At 37.2% G+C, this 27,397-nt stretch overlaps 1 protein-coding gene across 1 annotated transcript in view; it reads right to left on the bottom strand.

Moving 5' to 3' along the window:
• The window catches only part of PPIL4 (peptidylprolyl isomerase like 4), a 32,253-nt gene extending 9,465 nt beyond the window's left edge, over nucleotides 1-22,788 (bottom strand). The window contains exons 1-11 of the mRNA XM_061207049.1: nucleotides 22,691-22,788; nucleotides 17,934-18,001; nucleotides 17,782-17,846; nucleotides 17,266-17,383; nucleotides 16,524-16,666; nucleotides 15,922-16,018; nucleotides 15,061-15,177; nucleotides 10,608-10,732; nucleotides 9,049-9,115; nucleotides 3,913-4,024; nucleotides 1,320-1,416 (exon numbers count right to left, since the gene is read on the bottom strand). Of these exons, the coding sequence (XP_061063032.1) occupies nucleotides 1,320-1,416; nucleotides 3,913-4,024; nucleotides 9,049-9,115; nucleotides 10,608-10,732; nucleotides 15,061-15,177; nucleotides 15,922-16,018; nucleotides 16,524-16,666; nucleotides 17,266-17,383; nucleotides 17,782-17,846; nucleotides 17,934-18,001; nucleotides 22,691-22,760 (1,079 nt within the window). The 5' untranslated portion in view covers nucleotides 22,761-22,788. The remainder of the gene's footprint in view (nucleotides 1-1,319; nucleotides 1,417-3,912; nucleotides 4,025-9,048; nucleotides 9,116-10,607; nucleotides 10,733-15,060; nucleotides 15,178-15,921; nucleotides 16,019-16,523; nucleotides 16,667-17,265; nucleotides 17,384-17,781; nucleotides 17,847-17,933; nucleotides 18,002-22,690) is intronic.
• Between the last annotated feature and the right edge of the window lie 4,609 nt (nucleotides 22,789-27,397).

The following is a 27,397-nucleotide window of genomic DNA, read 5'->3' as shown; positions in this document are numbered from 1 at the left end:
GATTCTCAAACACACTGAGTTCCTTTCTTAACTCTCAGTAATCTATCATCTTGAATTTAAAACACTTTAATACTAGGTATCCTTCCTTTTCAGCCTGAACACCCGCTATGCGGGGAAGATGCCTCCTTCTACTTTATACTCCACAGCTGACCTTCCATTCATTTGTCCTACACACTTCCCTTCTTCCAGCTGCAGTTTCTAGTGGTTGGCCTCAATTTAATTTCAAAGATTTGGTGAATAAATCTCAAGTGTATTCCATCCACACCTTTTATGATTCTAAGATTTCAATCATACCCCCTCTAATGTCCATGCTTTCAGACCAATCTTAGTTTACTGTTTGGTTTGTCTGTATGTGAAAGCCTGTTTTCATGCTGATTATGTCAGTATACTCCAGACTTGATCCAACTCTAACACCTTACAATGCTTTGTGCATTAGACAGCCAATACAATAAAAAATATTTAACAGGTCAACCTGATATTCATCTTTCCTGATGAATACTTGGAAAAAAAATGTCTATATAGTATGGGCAAACAGAATCCCTAAAACACCAACAGAAACTACGAAACAAAGAAACTACTTATGAGAAAGAATCACAAAAGAAATAACCTTTGCCATGTATGGAGTGATAGGTTTATAATGAGAATATCAATGAACAAACTAAAATGACATAATATGAAAAGTATGTTTCATTGCTTCTTATTTGTCTCAGCCTAAAACTTGAAAGAATCTATAAACTAAAGGGTCAAGTCAATGGATTTCTTTTTAATCCTATAAAAGTCAACTCTTGTACACAATAGGAGCCCAATAAATATTTGCTGCTAGACTGACAATGTATTATGCAGAAAGAAGCAATCTAATAATGTAAAACAACAACAGGATTTTGTTATCTACATATTCACCAACTCCAAAGAAGTTAAACATGTAAGAAGGGTTAACACAAAGCATTTAGCTTAGCTATAACAAAGAAATTTCTGACTATGAGAAATTTAAAACATTAAGATTATATATAGAAAATACAACTCTTACCTGCAGATCTTCTGAGAATAAGCGATAACCTTAACCTAAGTGTAGGGAGGTAAAAGAATTAAGCTCAAAACTTTTCAACCTTAACTTTCTCCATACAATAGAGAATACACTGAAAAAGCAAAGTATACATATGTAAAATGGTGAAAAGAGGTAACAATAAACTAAGTGATTTCTTCACAAACCATCTGGATTCAGGAACTTGTCTTCTATAGCCTTTTTATAAGGTATCACACTCTACTCTCCAGATTGGATGGTCAATACATATTGACCAACTGGTTCTTGTGAAGGATACTCCTGTTTGGGCTTTACTTTATCTTTCAGAACCAGATTAGATGTTTTATCCTGTTCCTTTTCATACTCCTTGAAATCACTCTTGGTGTATTTCCCACCTATTTAAAAAAAGAAGAAACAGCCTAGTAAGAAAATCACCTGATTCATCAAGAACAATAATTATTTTATGAGGTATAATATATAAGAACTATTTTATAAGTGGCATATATATCAGGGGATAGAAAAAGGCTGAGAAGAAAACAAAAGAATCATCGTAATTCATTCTCCACCACTATTTTAACTGAAATCAGATATCCATTTTGCTAGGTAGCCAGATGCTGCCCCCTAATGACATACATGAATATTACAACACCAAACTTGCAAATCCTAAATTACGCAGTGAATACAATCACTGGAAAATAATTCAGGGTTCAAGTAGAGCCATTAAGTCTATGAGAACATTAGGCCCAAAGGAAATTGAGGGCTTGGGACCTGTGTCTGAGATCTGAGAGGCTTATAAGCATCAAAGACAAGATGAATCTATTTGGCAATTCCAGAAGCTCTGTAAAGGAAAAGGGCCAGTAGGCAAAGTTTCATATAAATGTGAAACAGACAATTGTAAGAGTTAAAATACTGGTAACTGTAACAAACAGGCACCATTTCATCACTGAAAAATATGTGCCATGTGCCTGCCATTAGAAGTCTCACTATGGATGAAGCCGTTATGGTATATAGTCGAAGGAGCAACAGATCAAAGCGAGTTTTGGATTCAAATCTTGACTCTAGTGGGAGGCCCTAGGTAGGACACTTCAATTCTCTGAAAGTCATTCTCTTCATTTAGGAACTGAAAATAATATCAACATTTCGCAATGCTGTTGGAATCATTAAACAAGGCTATAAGGAAAAGTACTTAGCACTGTGAATGGTACACAAGATATGTTCAATTTTTTTAAATGTTAATCCATAATATACAGAATTATCTCAGGAACTTCCTTGGTGGCACAGTGGTTAAGAATCCACCTGCCGGGCTTCCCTGGTGGTGCAGTGGTTAAGAATCTGCCTGCCAATGCAGAGGACACGGGTTCAAGCCCTGGTCTGGGAAGTTTCCACATGCCGCGGAGCAACTAAGCCCATGCGCCTCAACTACTGAGCATGTGCTCTAGATCCCGCGAGCCACAACTACTGCGCCCGCGTGCCACAGCTACTGAAGCCCGTGCGCCTAGAGCCCATGCGCAACAAGAGAAGCCACTGCAATGAGAAGCCCACGCACCGCATCAAAGAGTAGCCCCCGCTCTCCGCAACTAGAGAAAAGCCCGCGCACAACAAGACCCAATGCAGCCAAATAAATAAATAAATTTATAAAAAATAAATAAATAAAAACACTGCATCAGCAATCAAAAACCCGTAGTATTTCAGTATACACAGATTCAACCTTAAGTTTGTTATGCTACCACTAGCAGAAATTTATTTGACATATATATGCATATGTGGGATATGTCATATGTGTAGGGATAGGACCTAGTACACAGATCTTTTCAATTTTGTACCATATGACAACTAAAACAAACAAACTTTATAAAAAAGAATTTTTTTTTTTTTTAATTTATTTGTTTTTGGCTGCGTTGGGTCTTTGTTAATGTGCACAGGCTTTCTCTAGTTATGGCGAGCGGGAGCTACTCTTTGTTGCGGTGCGCGGGCTTCTCATCCCAGTGGCTTCTCTTGTTGCGGAGCACGGGCTCCAGGCACGCGGGCTTCAGTAGTTGTGGCACACGGGCTCAGCTGCTCCGCAGCATGTGGGATCTTCCCAGACCACGGCTCAAACCCATGTCCCCTGCACTGGCAGGTGGATTCTTAACCACTGTGCCACCAGGGAAGCCCCAGAAAAAAGAATTTTTAAGAGTTTTGCATCTAGAAGAGCCAAACCACCAAATGATAATTACTTTGGAAACATGTTATGTCTGCAATGGGTAATTATAAGCGATTTATAATACAAACATAGAAAATATATTCTTCATCAGTTTAAAATACACATATACATCAGATAGAGAAGGACAAATATCATATGATATCACTTATATGTGGAATCTAAAAAAATAGTACAAATGAACTTATTTACAAAATAGAAATAGAGTTACAGATGCAGAAAACAATCTTATTTAACAGGAGGATGGGGGAGTGAGATAAATGGGGAGATTGGGCTTGACATATACACACTACTATATATAAAATAGATAACTAATAAGGACCTACTATATAGCACAGGGAACACTACTCAATACTCTGTAATGACCTACATGGGAAAAGAATCTAAAAAAGAATAGATATATGTATATGTATAACTGAATCCCTTTGCTGTGCACCTGAAACTAACACAACATTGTAAATCAATTATACTTCAGTAAAAATTAAAAAATAAAAAAAAATACAAATATACACACTCACACACACATATCCCCATCTTATATACTAGATAGCAGCTAGGTAAAATCAAATAGCAGGAGTTACATCACTGAACATTTCTAATTAACACCACTGTCAAAAGAGACACACACACACACACACACACACACACGATGCAAAGCAGAACAGAAACAAAGGAAGACGAACCAACATACCTTTTCCTTTCCATTTAACCTTTGCAACAGACTGGCTAAAGTCCACATGTATTCTTCTGTCATCTATAAGTACATTGTCCATTTTGAAGAACGCTTTCTCACAATCTTCTTCCTGATAGTAATTATAAAAACTCAAGCATAAATCTTTATGGAAAAGATTTCTGCAGCTAGAACAAATACTGAAAATACAAAAAGTTTCTTGTTACTAAAACTAAAATTTGAATACTTACTATGCACCAACTGCTGTTAAATGCTTTGCATCTATTATCTCAATTAACTCTGATAACAACCCTATGAGGTATTACCTATTATTACTTCCATTTTCTCAAAGAGAAAACAGAGGTTTAGAGAGGTATAGAAGTTGCTAAAGGGCACACAGTTGGCAAGGGCGAGAGCCAGGATTTGAACCGAGGCAGTCTGATTGCAGTGCACATACATATACTTACCAACTGTGTTATACAAATCCATAATCCCTTTTACTCAAAACCCAAAAATATCCTGAAAACTGTTTTTATAAATTTGGTGTTAAAATCCATGTGACAGCAAAACCTAATGGAAGGATAAACCTTAACTTATTCTACTTAGTATGAATATTCATTTGTTTTCACAGCAGAAGTATTTCTGTGATTATGGAATGCTGACCCAGAAGTGTGCCACGTAATCCAGAGATATGTGTGTTGCGCACACACACACACAAACACACAGTATTACATTTCTAAATTCTGAAAAAGTCTGAAATGGGAACAGCTATTCCCAAGGGTTTTGGATAATGGATTGTGGGCCTATGATACCAAGGTCTATGTTACATAAGAATTCTTGTCAGTAACTTCGCAAGCCCTACACCCCCATTTCTGACATCTGAAGACTAGAAATGACACATTTCAATCCAGCACTGATCAATTTTCTCCTAGGTCCCTGGAAACTTATTTTTTGGTCTGTTCACAACTCAACTAGAAACAATCCAAAGAAAAGCAGATAAAAGAACTAGTTATAATCATATTTATTTACAATGTATGTCAAGAATTAAATGGAATATAAACTCCAAGGGACAAAACTTTATTCATCTTTGAATCTACATCATTTAGACCATCATCTGGCACATGGTAGGCAATCAGTGCATGTTTGATAAATCTGACTGATGACCTTTAGGCAGGCATAATTCCATCACTGTGCCATTTCCCCAAAGAGAAAGTTCTCAGATACTTTTTTTCAGGAGGATAATATTTGCAAATACTCAATTTACTTATACCTAAACAATAGTTAAGGAATCTCTTCAAAATTTAGATTAAACACAACATTGTAAATCAACTACACTTCAATTAAAAATTATAAAAAACACATATGGAAATGCATGCAAAGGACAAAAATATCCAAGAAAATCTTTAAGAAGAACAAAGTTGGAGGACTCACACTACCAGATATCAAGACATTATAAAGCTATAGTAATTCACACAATTTGAGAGTGGTGCAAGGACAGACAAATAGACCAGTGCAACAGTGCAGCATCCAGAAACAGACTTTACACAAGTGGACACCTGATTCATGACAAAGTTGGTACTGAAGAGCTAGGCGAATGGGTCAACCTTTTTAACGAATTTTGCTGGGTCACCTGGCTATCTTATGCAAGAAAAATGAAATTTAACACGACACACATAATATACAAAAATCAAATTTCAGATCTAAACGGGAAAGATAATTTCACAACAAAGCTTCTAAAGATAGCATAGAGAATATTTTCATGACGTCAGGTAGGCAAACATCTTTAAAAATCGGCAATAAGGAAGAAAAGCTGACAAACTGAACTAAAAATTAGAAATTTCTGCTTATCAAAAGACACCATTAAGAAAGGGAAAAAAGTAATCCACTGAGCAGCAGATACTTGCAACACATACAACCAAAAAAGAGTTTGTACCCAGAAAGTACAAAGAATTCTTACAAATCAATAAAAAGGCACAAACACCCAATCCCAAAGTGGCCAAGTCTTGAACAGGTACTTCATTTTTATAAAGGACGTTTAAATGGCAATAAACATATGAAAAGGGGCTCAATCAGGAAAATGCAAAATAAAACCACAATAAGATACCACTACACACCCACCAGAGTGGATAAAATTTAAAAGACAGACCATACCAAGAGTTGGTAAAGCTACAGAATAATAGGGACTCCCATACATTGCTAGTGGAAGTGAAAATTAGGATAATCCCTTTGGAAAGCTGACTGGAATTATCTCCTGAAGCTACACCTACCCTATGACCCAGCAATTCCCTCTAGGATATATACCCAACAAAAATGCATAATTTGTACACTGAAAGACATGACAGAAATGGTTTAGAGCAGCACCATTCATAGTAGCCAAAACTGGGAAAGACCCAAATGTCCATCAACAGCAGACTGGAAATCTAAATAATGTTATATACACGCAATGAAATACCATATGGCAATGAAAATTTACATACACACAATAAAATACTATATGTCAGTGAAAACTTACATACACACATAAAATACCGTACTTCCAATGAAAATTAACAAAAAAGTTAAAAGCTACATGCAGTAACGAACAAATCTTACAAATGTTAACACTGAGCAAAAGAAGCTAGACACCAAAAACACACATTGTGTTTACACTGATATGAAGTTTAAAATTAGACAAAATCTATGATATCAGAAGTTAGCACCAATGGGGAAGTTTGTGGAAGGGGACACAGGTGGGGCCTCTGGGATTCCGGTAATTTTTTTTTTTCTGCTGGCGTTTTATTTCTTGACCTGGGTGGTGATTTACATGGGTGTATTAACCGTGATTAATTCATCAAGCTGTTCACTCATGAACTGCACGTTTTCGGCATGTATTTCATTCCTCAGTTTTAAAAAAATTTTGATCAGATTATCCAAAGCATAGAGAACTTGCATAACATGCAAAAAAGACTCAGCAATGGACACTACAAAGAGGCTACCACTCATGAGAATTATGAAGCAGAATAATGTAGCTTAATCTAATTTTCAAGAAAAGAGAAAGGCTACAAAAGATTCACCTCAGGGACTTCCCCGGTGGCACGGTGGTTAAGAATATGCCTGCCAATGCAGGGGACACGGGTTTGATCCCTGGTCCGGGAAGATCCCACATGCCGCGGAGCAACTAAGCCTGTGCGCCACAACTACAGAGCCCGTGTGCCACAACAACTGAAGCCCGCGTGCCTAGAGCCCGTGCTCCGCAACGAGAAGCCACCGCAATGAGAAGCCCGTGCACCACAACGAAGAGTAGCCCCCGCTCGCCGCAATTAGAGAAAGCCCGCGCTCAGCAACTGAGACCCAACGCAGCCAAAAATAAATAAATAAATAAAAGATTCACTTCAAAAACTGAAATGTTGAATCATGATAAAGAATCCATAGATTCTAGAACCACTCTATGCTCTAAAGTTGACCTGAACTATGTATTCATGGCAAATGGTATACCTGCAGAAGATATTAGTCTATCTGCCATAAACAAAATGAAATTATGTTTGTAAGCAAATAAACAATATAATCTATGCTCAGTGATGGAATAACACTGTCAAGTTGACAAAAAGTATTCATAGCAAACTAAAGGTAGAGATCTCCTTTCTGCTGACACCAATGTACCTTGTAAATATTATTTCTGGTACACCTGACACAGTGTCTAGGTATAAAGTGTTATGTGTCTGTCTTCCTCAACCCTCCATTATTCATCTTGTACCCCTAGGGCCTACTGCAGTGCCTGAAATATAAAAGGTGTTCGGGGGCTTCCCCAGTGGCGCAGTGGTTGAGAATCTGCCTGCCAATGCAGGGGACACGGGTTCGAGCCCTGGTCTGGGAAGATCCCACATGCCGTGGAGCAGCTGGGCCCGTGAGCCACAATTACTGAGCCTGCGTGTCTGGAGCCTGTGCTCCACAACAAGAGAGGCCGCGATAGTGAGAGGCCCACGCACCACGATGAAGAGTGGCCCCCACTTGCCGCAACTAGAGAAAGCCCTCGCACAGAAACGAAGACCCAACACAGCCATAAATTAAAAAAATAAATAAATAAAAGGTGTTCGACAAGTACTTTGGAATAACTATAACTTAGAATGAGCTACTATTGGACATACTTCAGTCCAAAGCTGCAAAAAGAAATAACGTAGCCTAGCAAAATGGCTAAAAACATTGGCAACAGCATCAGACATATCTAAGTTCAAATCCTAAGAGCAAATACAAGCTTTTGTATTTATTTATCAGATGAAGAAAAGTGCAAAGAAGAAATAGAATTAATACAAATGTTCCTAGTCATTGTATAAGTCACATTTAAATTTGATGGTTTTTTTTTTAAAGAATTACACTAAATTTTTGAGTATTAACAACATTTTAAATCTGAACAATTTTATAAATATGGGTGGTAGTTAATATTTGTTATATAAAATGTTAATTGAGTTATTAACTATTTCTTTGAAAATAATACAGCAGGACAGAAGGCTATGACATTCACTAGGTACATGATTTTAAACAAGTCACGCTACCACTGTGTGTCTCAGTTTACTTATTTGGAGAAGGAGGACAGTACCTATCTCAGAGTTGTGAGGATTAAATGCAGGTCAAATAGCATAATGCTTGCTTAAAGAAAATTACTTGAGTAACATAAGCTATCATTCCTATTATAGATCTAGAAAGTACCATCTAATCTAATACTCAAGTTTTACCTATAAGGAAGATAATGCCTAGAAAGAAGAATTCTAAATAAACTGCCAAATATCATTGAATAGTTGGTCAGTGACAGAGCTGAAATTAATATCTAGATCATAACACCCAGATTGGTTCTCTTTCTATTACTCAATTATTATATCTACCTAAATAGCACTGAAAAATTATTTACAGAATGTGAAGAACTTTACCTAAAACTTTAAAATTTTAAAGATACATTCACGTAGGTTGAAACTGAACCTAAAGTAAAGATACATACATTAACATTGATAGATGTTAAATTTATCCCCTATTTGAATATAACGAAGTTATTTTTCTTGGGTGCCTAAAGAAAGGGCAAACTAATTTTCTAATCTTAGAGACTAGAAAAAGTTCTATACATTTTCACACTTTAATACCATAGAACAAAAAAAAATACAAATTTAATATATCTATATTATGACCTACTTTTTCAAATTCAATAAAAGCATAACACAGGGATTCTCCAGTCTTCCAATCCCGGATAACTTCACAACTGAAACAAAGTTTGGAAAAAAGTGACTTTAAAGAAAAAGCATTCACTCTTACTCTTCAAAAGTAAAAAAACAAAATAAGCCGAAGTTAAATTCACAGAACTATATTTCTTCAAATTTCTTCAATAATAATTATTTTTTAAAAAATAGTTCACCAGTCTAGAAACTAAATTATCTAGATTCTACTATAAATGCCCTATCTAGGCCTATAATCCTAAATTCCCAAAACACTGAAGAAAGAATAGATAAAAATATTTAATTTTCCTTTGGCAAAGGGAAATTACTGCTAAAAATCCTTTTAAATTGTAATTTATTTCTAGTCCAAATACAGATGAATTACAGATTATCTAATGTCACTGTAGAATAATGCACACACATTCGTACATATACACATGTTTAGTAAACTTATGATTTGGGGTTTTTGAATTTTAATATAAACCAAGCTCAAATGTAATAGCATAAGTCTAGCTATTATAAGAACTAATCCATCTTAACCAAGTGAAAGGGCCAATAAGGTGGAATTTAAAGCACCTGGCTTAATCCTTTTTCCTCATGTATCTCAAGTCTCATTTTAAACACATGAAATGAAACAGGGATATAAAACATTGTGAGAGAAAGGAAAAGTAATCACATTATAGCATATGGTTCAGCTGTTACAATATTTAAGTATACATTAAAATGTAAATATTGAACAAAGATCTAACCAAAATTATGATACAACCAAAGTAGTAAGCAGGGAGAATGAAGAGGGCAGGATAGAAATAGAGGTGAATCCTCATCTTCCTTAGCAAGAAGTTAGAATATAATGTCTCCAATTTAAAAATAAGAAGTAGCAGTATAGGAAATATTTTTATAAAGATGATATATTATAAGTGAGTAGAGGAATAAAGTCAGGTAGTCTTTTATAGAAAGATTTTTCTTTCAATAGGAAGAATAAAGAATGGCTTCATAGAAGAAAAAACATGAAATGAAAGGAAATTCTAAACTTAAAATATTTTTTAATCAATTACAAAATATTCCCCTTTCTCACAGAAACACTAGCTTCATAAACTTTTGCATTAATAGTACAAGGAAAATTAACCAAAAGAAAAATTTTAGAAAACTTAGATTCAAATTAATTTTGACATAGGTTGCTGGTAATTCTAGGGAGAATTTAAATGAGATAGATATTTAAAATATTAAAGAAGAATACTACAGAACTAGACTTAAACTGTTCCATTCAGTTCCTGTTTTAGAGTTGAAAATGTCTGTGCTGGGAGTGAGAGAATCACTCAATGTATAATGCATACACACACATTACAATATATACACACACATATATCTACGCATACACATTTACGTACATGTTTTTCTTCCCTACTGTCCAAGAGATTCATCTGTAAAAGTCACCCGTATAAAATTCACCTAGAGTTCACAGACTCATCAAAAATGTTATTAGAAAACCACCAACTAATACCTAGTTTTTCTAAATCTTTCACTAATTCTAGAGACTACCTTCTTATTGGCCCAAATCTTGAGAATATTATCTCCAGATCTTCATCTGTGGTCACTGGATTCAATTTACACACAAAGAGCACATTTTCTGGAGGTTTAATATCTGCATCAGGTAGGTCTCCCACCTAAATGATAAATAAATAAGAATATAAATCAACTCCTTTATTTAATTCGCATTCTAAACATCCCGTATTTAGCCCACAATGCTGATTCCCTGAAATATCTAAATTTACATTATAAACTACAGGCTCAGGAAAAGAAATCTTAAAGATTCCAAAATTCAAAACTCCGTGCTTCCTGGCAATAACAATATTAATAGCCAAAATATTTACCCGACCCCTACTTTGTGTGAAGACCATGTTTGGCACTTCATATACATTACTGCCAATTCTTAAAACAACCATGCAATTTCCATTTTACTTTTCCATGAGTAAAGTAAAATTCAAAAAGGTTAAATAACTAACTTGCCCAGGGCCACACAGTTGTAAGCAACAGAGTTGGGATTTGAACCCAGGTCTACCTGGCTTCAAAGTCCCAATTTTATCTCCGCTTTTTCTTTCTTCAAGTATTTAATATATTTTTGAAAGAATTGATGTAAAGTATATCTAAGTTATGAAGCATGAAAATAAAAACACCCATGATGCCACCAACTAGCTTAAGAACTAAAATGTCCCCTGATTCCATTATCCCTCTGCCTCTCTCACCACAAATGAGTTTTTTGGTTTTCCTTTCTGGCCATTCCCTTACAGATCTTTATAGAGTTTTGCCACATAAGTATATACCCCTAAGTAACATATTGTTTAGTTTTACTTGTTTTTAAACTTTTGAAAAATACTGTCATGCTGAATCTAGCCTTCGTCAATAAGTAATGCCCAATTCTTCTCCACATTATTGCTCAGTATGGAACACCAACAATTCCTGGATAGTGTTTCTAGCTTTTTAATCTCACCCTCACTATCATCTTCTACTTCAGTCAAACCAAAGTCAACTTCATGGTCAACTACTGTGCTGAGCTGAGCCTACCACTTCCTACTAAAGAACTAGAGAAGATGACAGTAAGAGAAAACCATGATATGATGATGGTGTTGTTTTCCTTGTGGGAAAAGTATGTTTACCATGAGCCTTTAGATGGGGAAACAATATTCCTTCATACATATATTCAAAAACTCTCAGAGATGATTTCAGGTAAGATTACCATATAAAGTGTTTCCTCTTGGATAAACACATTAAAAAAGAGAGAGAGAAGTCTTGGAAATCATAAACAGTAAGAAGCAACTGAGCCAGTAAGATCTGCTCAGTGTCTCTGAAGTCTATCAAAAGATAGCAATAACCTATGCCCAATAAGCAGCATTACAACATAGATGGGGAAGAGCAAATCAGTAAAAATCCCAAAAGGCACCTATAATAGCAGAAATACATCTAAAGGAAGCACAAATGAGAAAAAAAGTTAATGAGTTAAAAAAGAACTTGTTATACTACTTAGTCAAGGATAACTTAAAAATACTACAAGGAAATTTAAAATATTCATAACAGCTATGAAGGTCAAAACAATATTGCAAAACACTAGCTGAATTACCATTACATTATACACAAATAAAGAAAAACTGATGTTCTTAAAAAATAGAGGAAACTTGTTAATTGTGAGAATTGAAAGGACACAGGATCACCTAATGGAACAGCTAAAATCCAAAACACTGACAACACCAAGTGCTGACAAGGATGTAGGACAACAGGAAGTCTCATTCTTGCTGGTGTGAATGCAAAATGGTAATTCAATTTGGAAGAGAATTTGGCCGTTTCTTACAAAGCTAAACCATAAAATCCAGCAATTGTGCTCCTAGGTATTTACTCAAATGAGTTAAAAATTATGTCCACACGAAATTCTACACACAAATGTGTATAGCAGCTTTATTCATATTTGCCAAAACTTGGAAGCAACCAAGATATTTAATAGGTGAATAAACAAACTGTGGTAGACCCATGTGAAATATTATGTAACAATCAAGAGAAATGAGCTATCAAGCCATGAAAAGACATGGAGGAACCTTAAGTATACACTGCTAAGTGAAAGAAGCCAATCTGAAAAGGCTACACACTGTATGACTCCAATTATATGACATTCTGGAAAAGGCAAAACTATGCAGACAGTAAAAAAAGATACTGGTTGCCAAGAGTTAGGGGGATGAACAGGTGGAGCACAGAAGACTTTCAAGGCAGTGAAACTATTCTGGACAATACATGGCATTTGTCAACACAAAGAGTGAATCCTAATGTAAATTATGGATTTTAGTTAATAATAATTTATCAATATTGGCTCACCAATTGTAACAAACGTACCACACTAATGCAAGATGCTAATTAAAAAGGTAAACTGTTGGGGAGGGTGAAGGGAGTATATAGGAACTCTCTGTACTTCTTGTTCAATTTTTCTGTAAATCTAAAACTACTCTATAAAATAAGTTCTATTTATTAGAAACAAAACAAGAAAAGGAATCCACAAGTCCATATTGATAATGAATATATGATAAGTAGTGATAATAAAGGAGTGCTCTTCCTTACAACAGAAGGCAGGCTGACAAGTGTGGAAAAAATGGCGGAGTTGGGAAATCACCACTTTGCAACCATCAGAGTCAAGATTGGTTCAAGCAATAGTCATGGATGGCTAAGAAATCCAGAGGGACAGTTTGACAAGGAATAAGATATCTGAAGGTCTCCAAGTGCCTTGCTACAGATGGCTTATTAGTTGCAAGGGGAAAACAGAAACTATGCAGTGGAGACCCCAGACAATGGATTACCTTGACCAAGTGATCAAAATGAACAGCTCCCAATGAGAGGCAGATGGATATTATCCACCTCCAGATGTGACATCTGAGAAGGATACAATGTCACCTATGTAGTACTCTGGCTATGGGTGTATAACCTGAACCTTAATCACAAGGCAACAGCAGATAAACCTAAATTGAAGAATATTCTACAAAATAAATGACCTGTATTCTTCAAAAATGTTAATGTAATGAAAAACAAGGCAAGTTAAGGAATTCTTCCAGATTAAAGAGATTAGAGCAACATGACAACTAAATGCAACAGACGATTGATCATGAGCTGGATTCTAGACTGGCAGGAAAAAAAAAGCTATAAAGGATATTACTGAAGTAACTGACAAAACTGGAATGTAGACTGTAATTTCTATCAATTTTAAAGTTCATGATTTTGATATCTATACTGTGAATATGTAGGATAATATTGCTGCTCTTAGGAAATACACACTAATGAAAGAGAAAAGATATCTGCACCGCAATTTCAAATGGTCCCCCCAAAATAGTATGTGTGTATGTGCATGTATAATCAGAGACAGAGAGGGAGAGGAGAGAGAGAGAGGGTGAATGATCAAAGCAGATGTGGCAAAATGTTAAAAATGGGTGAATCTGGGTAAAAGGTATATAGAAGTTGTCTGTGTTATTATTTGTAATTTTTCTGTAAATTTGAAATTATCTGAAAATAAAAAGTTTAGAGAATGTTAACCCCTCTTATTCTGGCATAAACTTTCTATACTTTGTTGATGAAAGCTCTGATGATAAGCTAATGTTCTTTCCCTTATAAGTCACTTACTCTTGCTGCCCAGGTGCTCAAAGGATTTTTCTTTTAAGTCCAGTAATTTTCTTAGAATTTGTCTTGGTGTTGGCTATTCTGGGTCAATATTCTCAGATAACACAGTGTGCTCATTAAACTGTGCATTTTTAATTTTTTTTTAATTCAGTAAAGTTTTCTTGAATTATAGTTTTTAGTATTTGTTCCTTCAGACTAGTGATGCTAATACGAATTTTAAAACAGGTAATGAACCTGAAAGCTCTACTATATAAAATAATGATAGTAATAAAAACTTAATTACTATCTATCCATTCCAATATTATTGATAACCTACTACGTGAAAGGTATACCTATTCCACAAAAATAAGAAATGGAAAAAATGCCTAGTAGGTCAACTAATCATGTACTGAATAACTGTTCCCCAAACGACTTCATATTGCTAGTAATACAGAAAAGAGTATACTTTAGAGTGTTCAATTTCTGCCCAGGTTTTATCCTGTACTTAGTATTCTACTATTTAATCTCAATACTTGAGATGTACAAAGAATTATTCTCTAATATACTTAAAATTCAGTCCAAGAAACTCTTTAAAAATGAGATGAGTATAAACAACTGAAATCCAATTAATATTTGTAAGCTGGATATCCACTTCCCATTTTTTTAAAAATGGCACTATATTAATAGTGGAATCAAATTTGTTTACTTTCATATGTGTTATTATGTCATACAAAATTTAATCCAGAAAAAAACTCTTAGCTAAATTTTTTAATATTTTAAAGACTATCAAAAAGTCAGAAATAAACTCACAATGAGTATGTATTAAATATACTGCTGAACAACTATTTGAAAAAAGTAATTATCTTACCATTTCCAGTAGAATAGCTTGAGTTTTGGCCTCTTTTTCTGCCTTTATTTCTTCTACTTCTTCAGCCGATCTTCCTTTGAAATCATCAATTTCTTCATCTGCTCCTATTCGACCACTCTGTAAGGCAGAAGTTACTCATATATATACTTAAAGAATAGAAAAATCTAAGAAACATGAGAGACATTATGCTTTATTCTTAGTTCCATCAAATGTGTTAGAACATTTGTTTCACAAATGTGAAACAAACTTACCTCTGAAAATTGATTTAGATGAATTCAATAATACTACCCAGACTAGGCATCTAATTTATTTTTAAATCAAAATAAACATTTATATAGGAACTATCTGGTATCCAACTAAGTGCTGAATACAGAAGATAAATGGTCTTAGAAATTAAGCATTAAATCCCGACTATAAAGATAAATTCAGCTTTGAGGAAGCCTCATACGCAGAAATTTTTACCTTAAAAGATCTGAGGGAAAAAGTCTCCATTATGCCACAGAAATTTCTGGGTTCTAGCCTGGCTCAAAAGTACCCCCAGTTGAAAAGTTCCTTCACAAGCTGATAATTTAATTCAGCCTTAAAGCTACACTCCTATCTAGAGTTAAGATATAAGAGAAATATTTCCCCAAGGTATTCATATAAGCTTCCAGAGCTAAGGAAAGAATATTAGGGAAATAAAAAGATAGGTAGAAAAATGAGTATCTCCCTGGAAGAGAAAAAGGATTCTAAACTTGTCCTAGTATTATTGATCAAGCAAGATAATCATTCTGAAGAAATAAGTTTTAATAAGGTAAAAAGCAAATTTTATGCAAAACATTAATATGTATGTACATTCAATCACAAGAAGACTCTACTTACATCTAGTTGTTCCCTTGTAGGTTCTGGTGATCGATCAGGAATTAATAGATCAGGAGGATCATCAAATGGATCATCTAAAATCACTGTATGATTTATCCTTACAAAATAAATCCAAGTCAAATGTTACATTTATGTCATTTCAGAATCCATGTTTTACTTTTTATAAAAATTATAACAAATATCTTAAGTACCTCTAACACCAAAAAAAACCATAAGCTCTTAAATTTTATTGCACAAGGATATTACTAGTGTATACTTTCACAATTAGTGTTACTGTTTTTGATTGTTTGATATTACATATTATATTTATTACTCTGCATTACGCTAAGATGTAATATAAATGACTAAATCTTAGTAATTTTGTCATATCTCTCAATAATCTGTATTTTTTAAAAGCTAAAGGATTAATAATTCCTCCCAACATAAGCATTTATAATTAGTACAAGTATTTTTTTAAATAAAGGTCTTCTCTATTATAAAGATTCTTATAGTCACATTTTAGAATTATCCAAAAACCAGTCCTACGTATGCCATCCCCATTACCTGTCAAACATCACATATAAAACATTCTAGTACATTTCAATAGTAAACTGTAACCATACCTGATATCTTGATATGGTACAAAGTCCTTATCAACAAAGGTCTCATTAATTTTCTTAATTATGTCCATGCCTTCTGTCACCTCACCAAACACTGTATGAACACCATCAAGGTAATCTAGATTATCTCCTGTTGTAATAAGAAACTATACAGAAAGACATAGAATAAATACAAATACATATATAATTCAAACTGAAATCAGTTACAAAAGACTACATTAATTGCATGAATTCTCACCTACTTGTCACTACTACTAAGTATAAGGCACAAAGCTTAAACATAAAATATCAATAAATACAGATGCTCTGATTGTTTAAAATACTTGAACAAACCAAATCTCAGTTTTTTCACACGTAAACTGTGAGGGAAAAAAAGCATCTACTCCAATGGGGCTGTTGTGACAATGAATGAAAGGTGCTCAACATGACCTGTTTTGAAATAAGTAATAAACACTGAAAGGAAACGGGTCACACTGTGAACAGTGATATTCCATGAATGGTGGGATTGTAGGTAATGTTATTTTCACCTTTGTGCTTTTCTGTATTTCCTAAATTCCTCCCAATGGACATGTTTTACTTTTAAAGGAACAAAATAATAAGGATTTTTTTAACATAGGAAAAAATAGTGTCATTTTTTTCTTCTAACAAATATCTTTGATTGAAATTCTCTCATCACTAGATAGCTTACAAAGATAATTTTGTGGGTTCCCTCCAGCAAAACTCATCTCCTCACCCATTTCCTAACCTGAGATCCATGCTGATCACTGCCATTGTTCACCATGGACACAGTGCCCTTCTTCCTGTGCTTAATTCTTGGCACTTTTTCAGCATCGAAAAAGCTTGCTTGATCACCATACAGTTGACTAAAAATACATATAATAAGGTTATAAAATATAAGTATACTCAACATGAAATATAAAACTACTAGGGTTACATATAGGGCGCTAGGGTTAACATATAAGGTTACCATTTGTTTTTGGTTTTTTTCGGCTGTGCGCATGGCTTGCGGGATGGAACCCGTGCCGCCTGCAGTGGAAGGGCAGAGTCTTAACCACTGGACCGCCAGGGAAGTCCCAGGTTACCATTTCTTTATAGAAATGCCACTATGATTCAACATATTCCTTTTATTTGCTATAAACATTTATGGAACTTGGGAAAAATCTGTATTTGAACCATATTTTAAAATGCAGACTGAAATATGCTACTTAACATTGTGAAGAGGCAATTCTATTTTTACTCATTTGAAAATAAAAGAACTTACCCAAAAACTGACTCTCCTCCACGGCCAGTCCCTGTAGGATCACCAGTCTGTATGATAAAATCCCTCTATAATATATAGGATACTTTGTTAATTCAGAGAGCTTGCTAGATAGTTCCAATAACAAAGAACATGACTAATATCCACCAACTCACCTGTACATTGTGAATAAGGCAATAATTGTAATATTTTATTTTGCACAACTTCAGGAAATTCAAGCAAGCTGAAAGAAAGTAAATAGTAAATTTATCACAGTAGTTCACAAATATATTTTTAACCACGTAAAAGCACAGTTAGTATAGTTTAATTTCTAAACTACCATACAGAAACTTCCTCCCCAAATGGTCAAATGTCCAAAGCCATTGAAAAAGGTAGTAATCCTAGAAAAAGGCAATATGTTTTAAATTATCACCTTATTCTCTTTTTCTTTTGATTTCTTGGGCATCTGAACTATATAGAAAACTGAAACTTATCTGGGATAAGCAATCATTTGTTGATGAATTGATTTTTTGTAAGAGAAAAAAAAAAAACTAAAGAGGACACTATGATTGGAAAGGATCTAGCAGAGTATCTGAAAATGGGTACAGATTATTTATATTAGAGAAAACAAAATATCTGGGACCATTTTTTTCACAATGATTAAATAGCCCTTTACAAAAATCCATATACTTATCATGTACCATGTTTTTTAAATAAATTCACTCATTTATCCAATAAACACTGACTGAGAATCTTCTAAGTACCTGTCACTGTTGTTAGGTCAAATGCCATTAAATCTTGATCTCTGCCCTTAACAAGTTTATAGACTAGTTGTAGAGAAACATGCTAACAACTTCTCAAGGCACTAAGCTAGAAACCAAACAGACAGAAAGACATATGAGGCGGTCCCTGCCCTCAAGGAGCTTACACTAAACTAGGGTCCTTACACCTGAACACAAATAGTTACAATAGTGGGCACACCTGATAATACCATCTGTGCACTTAAATGGTACAAAGTTTAAAAGTGGTTTTAAATATGCCACACGAGTTGAAAAGAGATTGCTTCTGGCTGGGGAAATGAGAAGACCTCCTGGAGGCTTAAGGGAGCATTAAAAGAACTGGATTGGCAGAGAGTAGAGAGTGGGCATTTCAAGCTGGGAAGACATTATGAAATACCCTGGAAGTGGGAATTTAAATGTTTTGGGGAGGGTCCAGGAGACTAGTCTAACTTCTATAACTTCTCCAGTGACACAGAGGAATAGAGGATTAAAAAGCTGGAGAGGTAAGATGGAGCCAAGTTATTGGAGGGTCTTGAATATCAGGCTTTTGATCATTTTTCTAGAAAAAAAAAATGTATTCCTGAAGTTACTGTTAAACATATAGGAATAGTCCTTTAACTAGAAAACAAAAATAATGAATCTAAGTAGTGATCAACAATGGTTGCCAAAATCTTTAGGTGAAAAGCTAATGGGAACACTATAACAGATATATCAGGTAGACAGGCCTGAACCACTAACCAATTTTAACAACACAACAAGATCGAACCAGACATCAAGTGCCTCCTGAATGTGATGCAGTTGGAAGTACAGTCTACCTGATATGAAATATTCTTGCCAAAAACATTAAACCTGAATCTGATCAAGGCTCTGGATCTAAGTAGAAATTCATGAGAAATAGAAGGGATAGAAGAATTATTAAAAGATACAACAGGGATAAAATCAGTCAAATCCAAAATGAGAAAAATTCTACAAATGACCCAGATTCTTTCTCAAAAATTTTTCAGGGAAAAAAGGGGGGCGGGGGGAACTTACAGATTAAAAGATATTTAAGAGATGTATCAACCAATATAATATATGGACCTTCTTACAAGACTAGACTAAACACACTCTTATCATACAATCCAGCAATCATATTCCTTTGCATTTACCCAAAGGATTTGGAAACAGGTCTATGCAAAAACTTGCACACGGATGTTTATAGCAGCTTTATTCATAACTGCCAAAATTTGGAAGCAATCAAGATGTCCTCCAGTAAGTGAATGGATAAATAATCTGTGGTACAACCAGACAATGAAATATTATTCAAGGCAAAAAGAATTGAGATATCAAGCCATGAAAAGACGGGGGAGCCTAAAATGCATTACTCAGTGAAAGAAGTCAATCTGAAAAGGCTACATACTGTATGGTTCCATCTGTGTAACATTCTGGAAAAAGCAAAACTATGGAGACAATAAAAGATAAGCGGTTGCCAGGAGATGTGGGGGAGGGGAATGAACAGGCAGAGCACAGAGGATTTTTAGGGCAGTGAAATTACCCTGTATGATACTGTAATGGTGGATACATGTCACTATACATTTGTCCAAAGCCACAGAATGCACACCACCAAGAGTGTACCCTAACATAAATAATGGACTTTGGGTGATAATGATGTGTCAATATAGGTTCATCAAATGTACCACTGTAGTAATAAATGTAAAGTATGTACAATGTTACATGGTAGAAACATTACAAATGTATTACAAATGTACCATTCTGGTGGGAGGTACTGACAATGGCAGAGGCCTGTGCACTGGGGGTAGGGGGGAATGTGGGAAATCTCTGTACCTTCACCTCAGTTTTGCTATGAACCTTAAAGTGCTTTAAAAAAATAAAGTCTTAATTTTAAAATGGGGTGGGGGAGAACCTATAGATTAAAAGATATTTAAGAGGGACTTCCCTGGCGGTCCAGTGGTTAAGACTCCGCGCTTCCAATGCAGGGGGTGCGGGTTCCATCCCTGGCGGGGGAACTAAGATCCCGCAAGCCGTGGGGTGTGACCAAAAAAAAAAAAAAATTTAAACATCCAGTGGAGTGGGGCTATAAATGAAACATTTCACAACTGTTAAACGAAGCTGATCATCAGCACATGAGGGTTCATTTACATGATTCTACTTCTGTATATGTTTCAAGTTTTCTATAATAAAAAGTTTTTTAAAAAAAGAAAGAAAAAGAAGGGAGAGAAGGAGGGAGGAAAAAAGAAAAATAAGTCTGGATATATTTACTATAAATTGATAAGTAGTTACATATAGAAGTAGATATCCAATCACATGCTTACAAATATATACAAATAGGGTGGACTTATGTTTTTAGTGTCCCAAGCTATCTTTGCAGAAACACTGCTTGTCCATTTTGTCTGTGTTAATTAGGTGAGATAACCCTACCTCCCCTTTAGTCTCTCATAGTTCTACGGAAAAAGGCCCACTCACTTGCCAGGTGCTGCTCCACATGGAGAGTGTCAAACTCAAAGGAAAGCAAATCCAAGAGATGAAAAATACAATTCCCTATAAAACCCTGTGTACCCCCTGGTCCTGCCATCCTTAAAGCTTACCCCTGTAACATGAGGCAATCAACTGTTTTCTTTAAGCCAGTTTGTGCTGAGTTTCTATCACTTGCACAAAGAGTCCTAATACAACACATATATTTGCATTACTCAATATAATGAACCTTTGGTTGTATGCCCTCAAAGTGTCAGGCACTGCACTAGGTGCTCAGGATATAGAGATAATTAAGGCACAGTCCCTATTCTCTTAGAGTTTACATTCTTGAGAGGAGACCAAGACTTGCAAATAATTCCAGGCAAATAGGTAAATCTATAACAAAATATGTACTGTGATTTATAAAAGACCTGAGACAGAACACAAGAAACCAATCGAACTCTGCTTAGGGACACTGGAGAGTTTCACAGAAGAGATCATGCTTGATCTGAAAGTTGAATAATAAGCAGGAACTTTGCCAAAAGGACAACAGTGGAGAGAAATGTGGGGTAGAGGCAACAGTATGAGAAAGGCATAGAGGTATGGTTGAGTGTTGAGGGGTGGCGATAAGTGAGCGTGGGATAAAGTGTAGCACGTCAGGAGGCACTCATGGTACCATATTGCAGCTTGTTTCATCTTCTTTCATAGACTGCATTCCACGGGGGCAGGACCCTGGTTGTAACGAAACTCTCCTGGTCTCCAGCTTCTCCCCACTCTGAAACATTCTCCACACTGCTACTTATTACCGTCCTAAAACAAGAAGTTTGCCATGCCTCCATCCTGCTCTTAAACCCTTCAAAGGCTCTGGGCTTCAGTAGGGTACACAAGGCTATTCACGACCTGACCTAACCTAAAAACGTATACAACCAGACTCGCAGTCTGCCATTCCACGGCCAAGCCACGCGGATCTACTTGCTATTTCCAGAAAATTCCAAGCAAACAAGAAAACCCTCGCTGCCACTCATCTTTCAAAGAGCTAGTTCAAGTGCTCTCAATTCTTTGCTAGCTTTGCTTCTCCCCGCCCCCTGCCAAAATTACACCCTCCTCTGGTTTCCATGGCAACTTACACATTCTTCCACTACAACGCTTAAGAAATTAAATGGGTTGCAGCGCCTGTTTCCCCCAATGGAAAATTAGACCCTCAAGGACAAGAAGCCCATCCCACGGCTTGGCACAAAGTCTCGCATAGTGAGCAATCAATGAGTGTTTGCTAAGGTTGGGTGCACACCTCCGGACAGCCCTTCCTCCAACCACGAGGGATGCCCACACTCGCGGCTCCAAGCCCATCCTCCCTGCTTTCATCAGGATATACTGATTGCACACCAAGGAGTACTGCTCGCGTTCCTCTGACTAGTGAAAAGCAGTAAAGCCGCAAAAGCTATGGGCATTGTATATGCTGCATTACACACACACACACACGCATTTAATAACCACAAGCACCCGCCACCCGGACCCAGCACCAGATGCGGAGAAGGGCTGCTCCTCAAAAAAACTTTTCAACCAAGGCCCGCTAATAAAACAGCGCAGTCGCGGGCACCATCAGCCCAGAAGCTCCAACCAGTCCACGCGGACCGGGCAGAAAAGGCAAAGTGGGGAAAGCAGATAGCTGCCCGGCAGAGAGGTGAGCGGGGCCCGGGCCTCACCGCGCGGCCGCTCCTCCGTGTACAAGTCGATGACGACGTCGCCCAAGGTGGTCTCCAGCAGAACCGCCATGGCGCCCGCTCCTCCTCTGCAACAAGCCCCAGGGGTGACAGGCGCAGCCGACGTCAACTACGCCAGGCGTCACCCTCGGCGCGACGCCTTTTACGTCATCCCTCCGGCGACAACGCCCCCTTCCGGGAGGCTCCTTTGGGCGGATCTGGTCGGTGCCCCGCCTCGCCCGGCTGTCGGGCGGTGCCGTGGGTCCCGCCCATGGCGCGGCCCTTTTGAAAATCGTCCTTAGCCCTTGGCGACTGGCGCGGAAGCCTGTCACTCAAAGGGGCTTCTGTGAAGGATTTGTGCCCCTTTTGTGTCCATCCCAAGAATGGGGGGCTTCCCTGGGGCGCAGCGGTTGAGAGTCCGCCTGCCAATGTAGGGAGTACGGGTTCGAGCCCTGGTCTGGGAGGATCCCACATGCCGCGGAGCAACTAGGCTCGTGCGCCACAGCTGCTGGACCTGTGCTTTAGAGCCCGTGAGCCACAACTACTGAGGCCCGCGTGCCTGGAGCCCGTGCTCCGCAACGGAAGAGGCCGCCGCATTGAGAAGACCACGCACAGCAATGAAGAGTGGCCCCTGCTCGCCACAACTGGAGAAAGCCCGCGCGCAGCAACAAAGACACAATGCAGCCAAAAATAAATAAATAAAATAAATAAATTTATTTTTTTAAAAATGGGGCGCTCTTGCACTGTTGGTGGGAATGTAAACTGATACAGCCACTATGGAGAACAGTATGGAGGTGCCTTAAAAAACTAAAAATAGAGTTACCATACCACCCAGCAATCCCACTACTGGGCATATATCCTGAGAAAACCATAATTCAAAGAGAGTCATGTACCACAATGTTCATTGCAGCTCTATTTACAATAGCCAGGACATGGAAGAAACCTAAGTGTCCATCAACAGACGAATGGATAGAGAAGATCTGGCACATACATACAATGGAATATTAGCCATAAAAAGGAACGAAATGGAGTTATGTGTAGTGAGGTGGATGGACCTAGAGTCTGTCATACAAAGTGAAGTAAGTCAGAAAGAGAAAAACAAATACCATATGCTAACACATATATATGGAATCTAAAAAAAAAAAAAGGTTCTGAAGAACCTCGGTGCAGGACAGGAATAAAGACGCGCAGACGTAGCGTAGAGAATGGATTTGAGGACACGGGGAGGGGGGAAGGGTAAGCTGAGACGAAGTGAGAGAGTGGCATGGACATATAGACACTACCAAATAGATAGGTAGCGGGAAGCAGCTGCATAGCACAGGGAGATCAGCTCGGTGCTTTGTGTCCCCCTAGAGTGGTGGGATAGGGAGGGTGGGAGGGAGACGCAAGAGGAAGGGGATATGGGGATATATGTATATGTATAGCTGATTCACTTTGTTATACAGCAGCAACTAACACAACAATGTAAAGCAATTATACTCCAATAAAGATGTTAAAAAAAAAAAAAAAAGAATGGGGCAGACCTTCCTTTAATGCTCCTCAGGGCCCCCCTTCGCTGCAGGGGGGGCGGGGGGTGGGGCGACCGCGGCGCCACCTTCCCCTGCCCTGTTGGGACAACTACTCGGAGTTTCCTAGTTGGTCTCTTTTTATCTCCCAGAATCAGAAACTTTAGGCCTTAAAGGTAGAATCTGCTACCCAGAAAGATGGTTAACAGGGAGTTCTTTCCTGGCTAATTGTGTCTAGGAAAAAGACTATACCTGTTACAGCAGCAGATGGTGGGTGGGTCCTTAGTGCAACAAGCTAAAGATGGTAGGCTTCAGCCTGTATCTCTACTGGTTTTATCAGTACTCTTGATGAAATAAGAGAAAACAATTTTAAGGCAAGACAAAGAAGTTCAAGATCAATGATTGTTACAGTGTAACTCTAAATGTGAGAAGCAACAAGAGGGAACATTTCCTGGACCATAACGGACTAGTAAGACAGGCGGTCTCGAGGCTTTGGGCTACTGTTAACAGGGTCTAGTACAGTAATAGCACATTGAGTGGCCTATCAACGAAATCCTCGCCTGACCTGGGAATGAGCATTCCTAGCACCCCGAGATAAATTGGTCATGAAATGCCTCACAAACCTTGGTTGAAATTAAGACCTAAAGGGAAGGGATTGTAAAATAAAAAATGTTGCCCACCATCGAGTTCTACAAGAATCAAGTCATTAGCCGCTGCAGTCACTGGCCTATAATACACCTTGAAAGGAATTCAGGGCGAAGATCAGGATGAGGCATTTTGTGCTCTGGGAAAACTGACAGAACTGGCCCTCAGTTAGATATTTTCAGGAGAAAATTTCATGAACCTGGTTTCTTGCATCTTCTCACACTTAGAAAAGCACTAAAACCGTTAACTAAGATATTTGTTCCTCTCGAATAGCAGTAACCTACTAAGGTGATTGATTTCATGTACCCCTTCACCAAAATCACATATATACTGGCCTCCGCCTTTACCTCTTCAGAACAGTTCTCAGAGCTCTCTGAGAGACTATCTCCCAGGTTATAATCCTCAGGTTGGCTCAAATAAAATTTTCCATTTATTTCATAGGTTGACTATTAATTTTTTCATTGACACTCTAACTTAGAAGACTTATGAAACTACTTTTGTCTTCCTTTGAGGGTTTCCATGAAAAGTTTATTCCCCAAACTCTCCTGGTCAAGCTGACCACTCTTTTTTATGTCATTTTATACACACTTATAACCTCTAGTAACTTCATTTCTTTTTTTTTTTTTTTTTTTTTTAATTTTTTTTTTTAATGGCTGTGTTGGGTCTTCGTTTCTGTGCGAGGGCTTTCTCTAGTTGTGGCAAGCGGGGGCCACTCTTCATCGCGGCGCGCGGGCCTCTCACTATCGCGGCCTCTCTTGTTGCGGAGCACAGGCTCCAGACGCGCAGGCTCAGTAGTTGTGGCTCATGGGCCCAGTTGCTCCGCGACATGTGGGATCTTCCCAGACCAGGGCTCGAACCCGTGTCCCCTGCATTAGCAGGCAGACTCTCAACCACTGCGCCACCAGGGAAGCCCTCCAGTAACTTCATTTCTGACTAAAAACCAAAGTTTCTATAGTCTACAAGGCCTTACATGATATTCTGCCCCCCTCTTCCCGTCTTCTCTCTTAGTCCCATGAGGTCACACTAGCCTTTGCTATTCTTTGAACAATATGGGGCAGGGGGTGGGGTGAGGGGTTCTGCCTGAGGCCCTTTGCATTGCTGTCCCATCTGGTTGGAACCCTCTTTCTCCAGTTACTTGCATAGCTCTCTTTCACCTCCTTTAGGTGCCTTGCTCATATGTCACCTCTCAGTGAGCCCTTCCCTGACCACTATAATTAAAGCTAACCTGGGACTTCCCTGACGGTCCAGTGGTTAAGACTCTGCACTTCCACTGCAGGGGACATGGGTTCGATCCCTGATCGGGGAAGCTAAGATCCCACATGCCTCCTGGTGCGGCCAAAAAAAAAAAGTTAACCCCACATACATACACTTTTATTTTTCTACATAGTGCTTTTTACCATCTAACATGCTAGTTAGGAATTTGTTTATATTTGTATGTTGTTACTAGAATGTCAGCTCTAGAGGGAGAGCCAATTTTGTCTGTTTTGTTTACTGCTCTATCCTTAGTGCCTATGACAGCCTGCCACATAATAGGTGAATAATTATTTATTGAATGAATGAATATTGGCAATTAATTAAAGAAATGCAAATTAAAATAACAATGAAATTGTTGATGGAAATGTAAAATAGTACAGCCACTTTGGAAGAGAGTTTGGCATTTTCTTACAAAGCAAAATATTACCTTACCATGAATTCAAGCAATCACTCACCTAGGTATTTACCCAAATAAGTGGAGTCTTATATCCACACAAAAACCTGCACACAAATGTTTATAGCAGCTTAATTCATACCTGCCAAAATTCAGGAGCAACTGAGACATTTTTTTAATAGGTGAATGAATAAACAAACTGGTTTAACAAGGTGGAATAAACATCCATACAATGGAATATTATTTAAAGATCAAAAGAAATGAGCTAGCAAGCCATGAAAAGACATGGCAGACCTTAAATACATATTGGTAAGTGAAAGAAGCCAGTGTGAAAAAGCTACATACTGTGTAATTCCAACTATATGACAACTATTCCTTTTCTGATAAAGGAAAACTATGTAAACAGTAGAAAGATCAGTGGTTGCCAAGTTTCTGGCAGAATGAGGGAGAGATGAGTAGTTGAAACACAGGGATTTTTAGGGCAGTGAAACTATTTTGTATGATGCTATAATGGTGGATATTATGTATTTGCCAAACCCCGAATAACTGTACGACACAAAGAGTGAACCCTATTATAAACTATGGACTTTAGTTAATAATAGTGTATGAATATTGGTTTATCAGTTGTAACAAATGTACCAGACTAATCCAATATGTTAATAATAGGGGAAACTGGGAGATGGAGGAGAGGGTATATAGGAACTCCCCATAATTTCTCCTCAATTGTTCTTTAAACCTTAAGTTGCTCTAAAAAAAAGTGTGTATACAGAAAAAGAGATTTACCATTTTTCAACTTTTACTTAAGTGATTCAAAAGATAAACAGTCCTAAATATTAAATTTTACATATATACCACTTAACATATTTTATGGTTTTATGGTTACATTTTCCATGATTATCTCTAAATAGTGAG

The sequence above is a fragment of the Eubalaena glacialis genome, chromosome 12 (assembly GCF_028564815.1).
Source record: "Eubalaena glacialis isolate mEubGla1 chromosome 12, mEubGla1.1.hap2.+ XY, whole genome shotgun sequence".
Classification (NCBI taxonomy): Eukaryota; Metazoa; Chordata; class Mammalia; order Artiodactyla; family Balaenidae; genus Eubalaena; species Eubalaena glacialis.
Note: the sequence above shows the minus strand (reverse complement) of the source record. Positions and strands in the feature narration are given on the sequence as shown.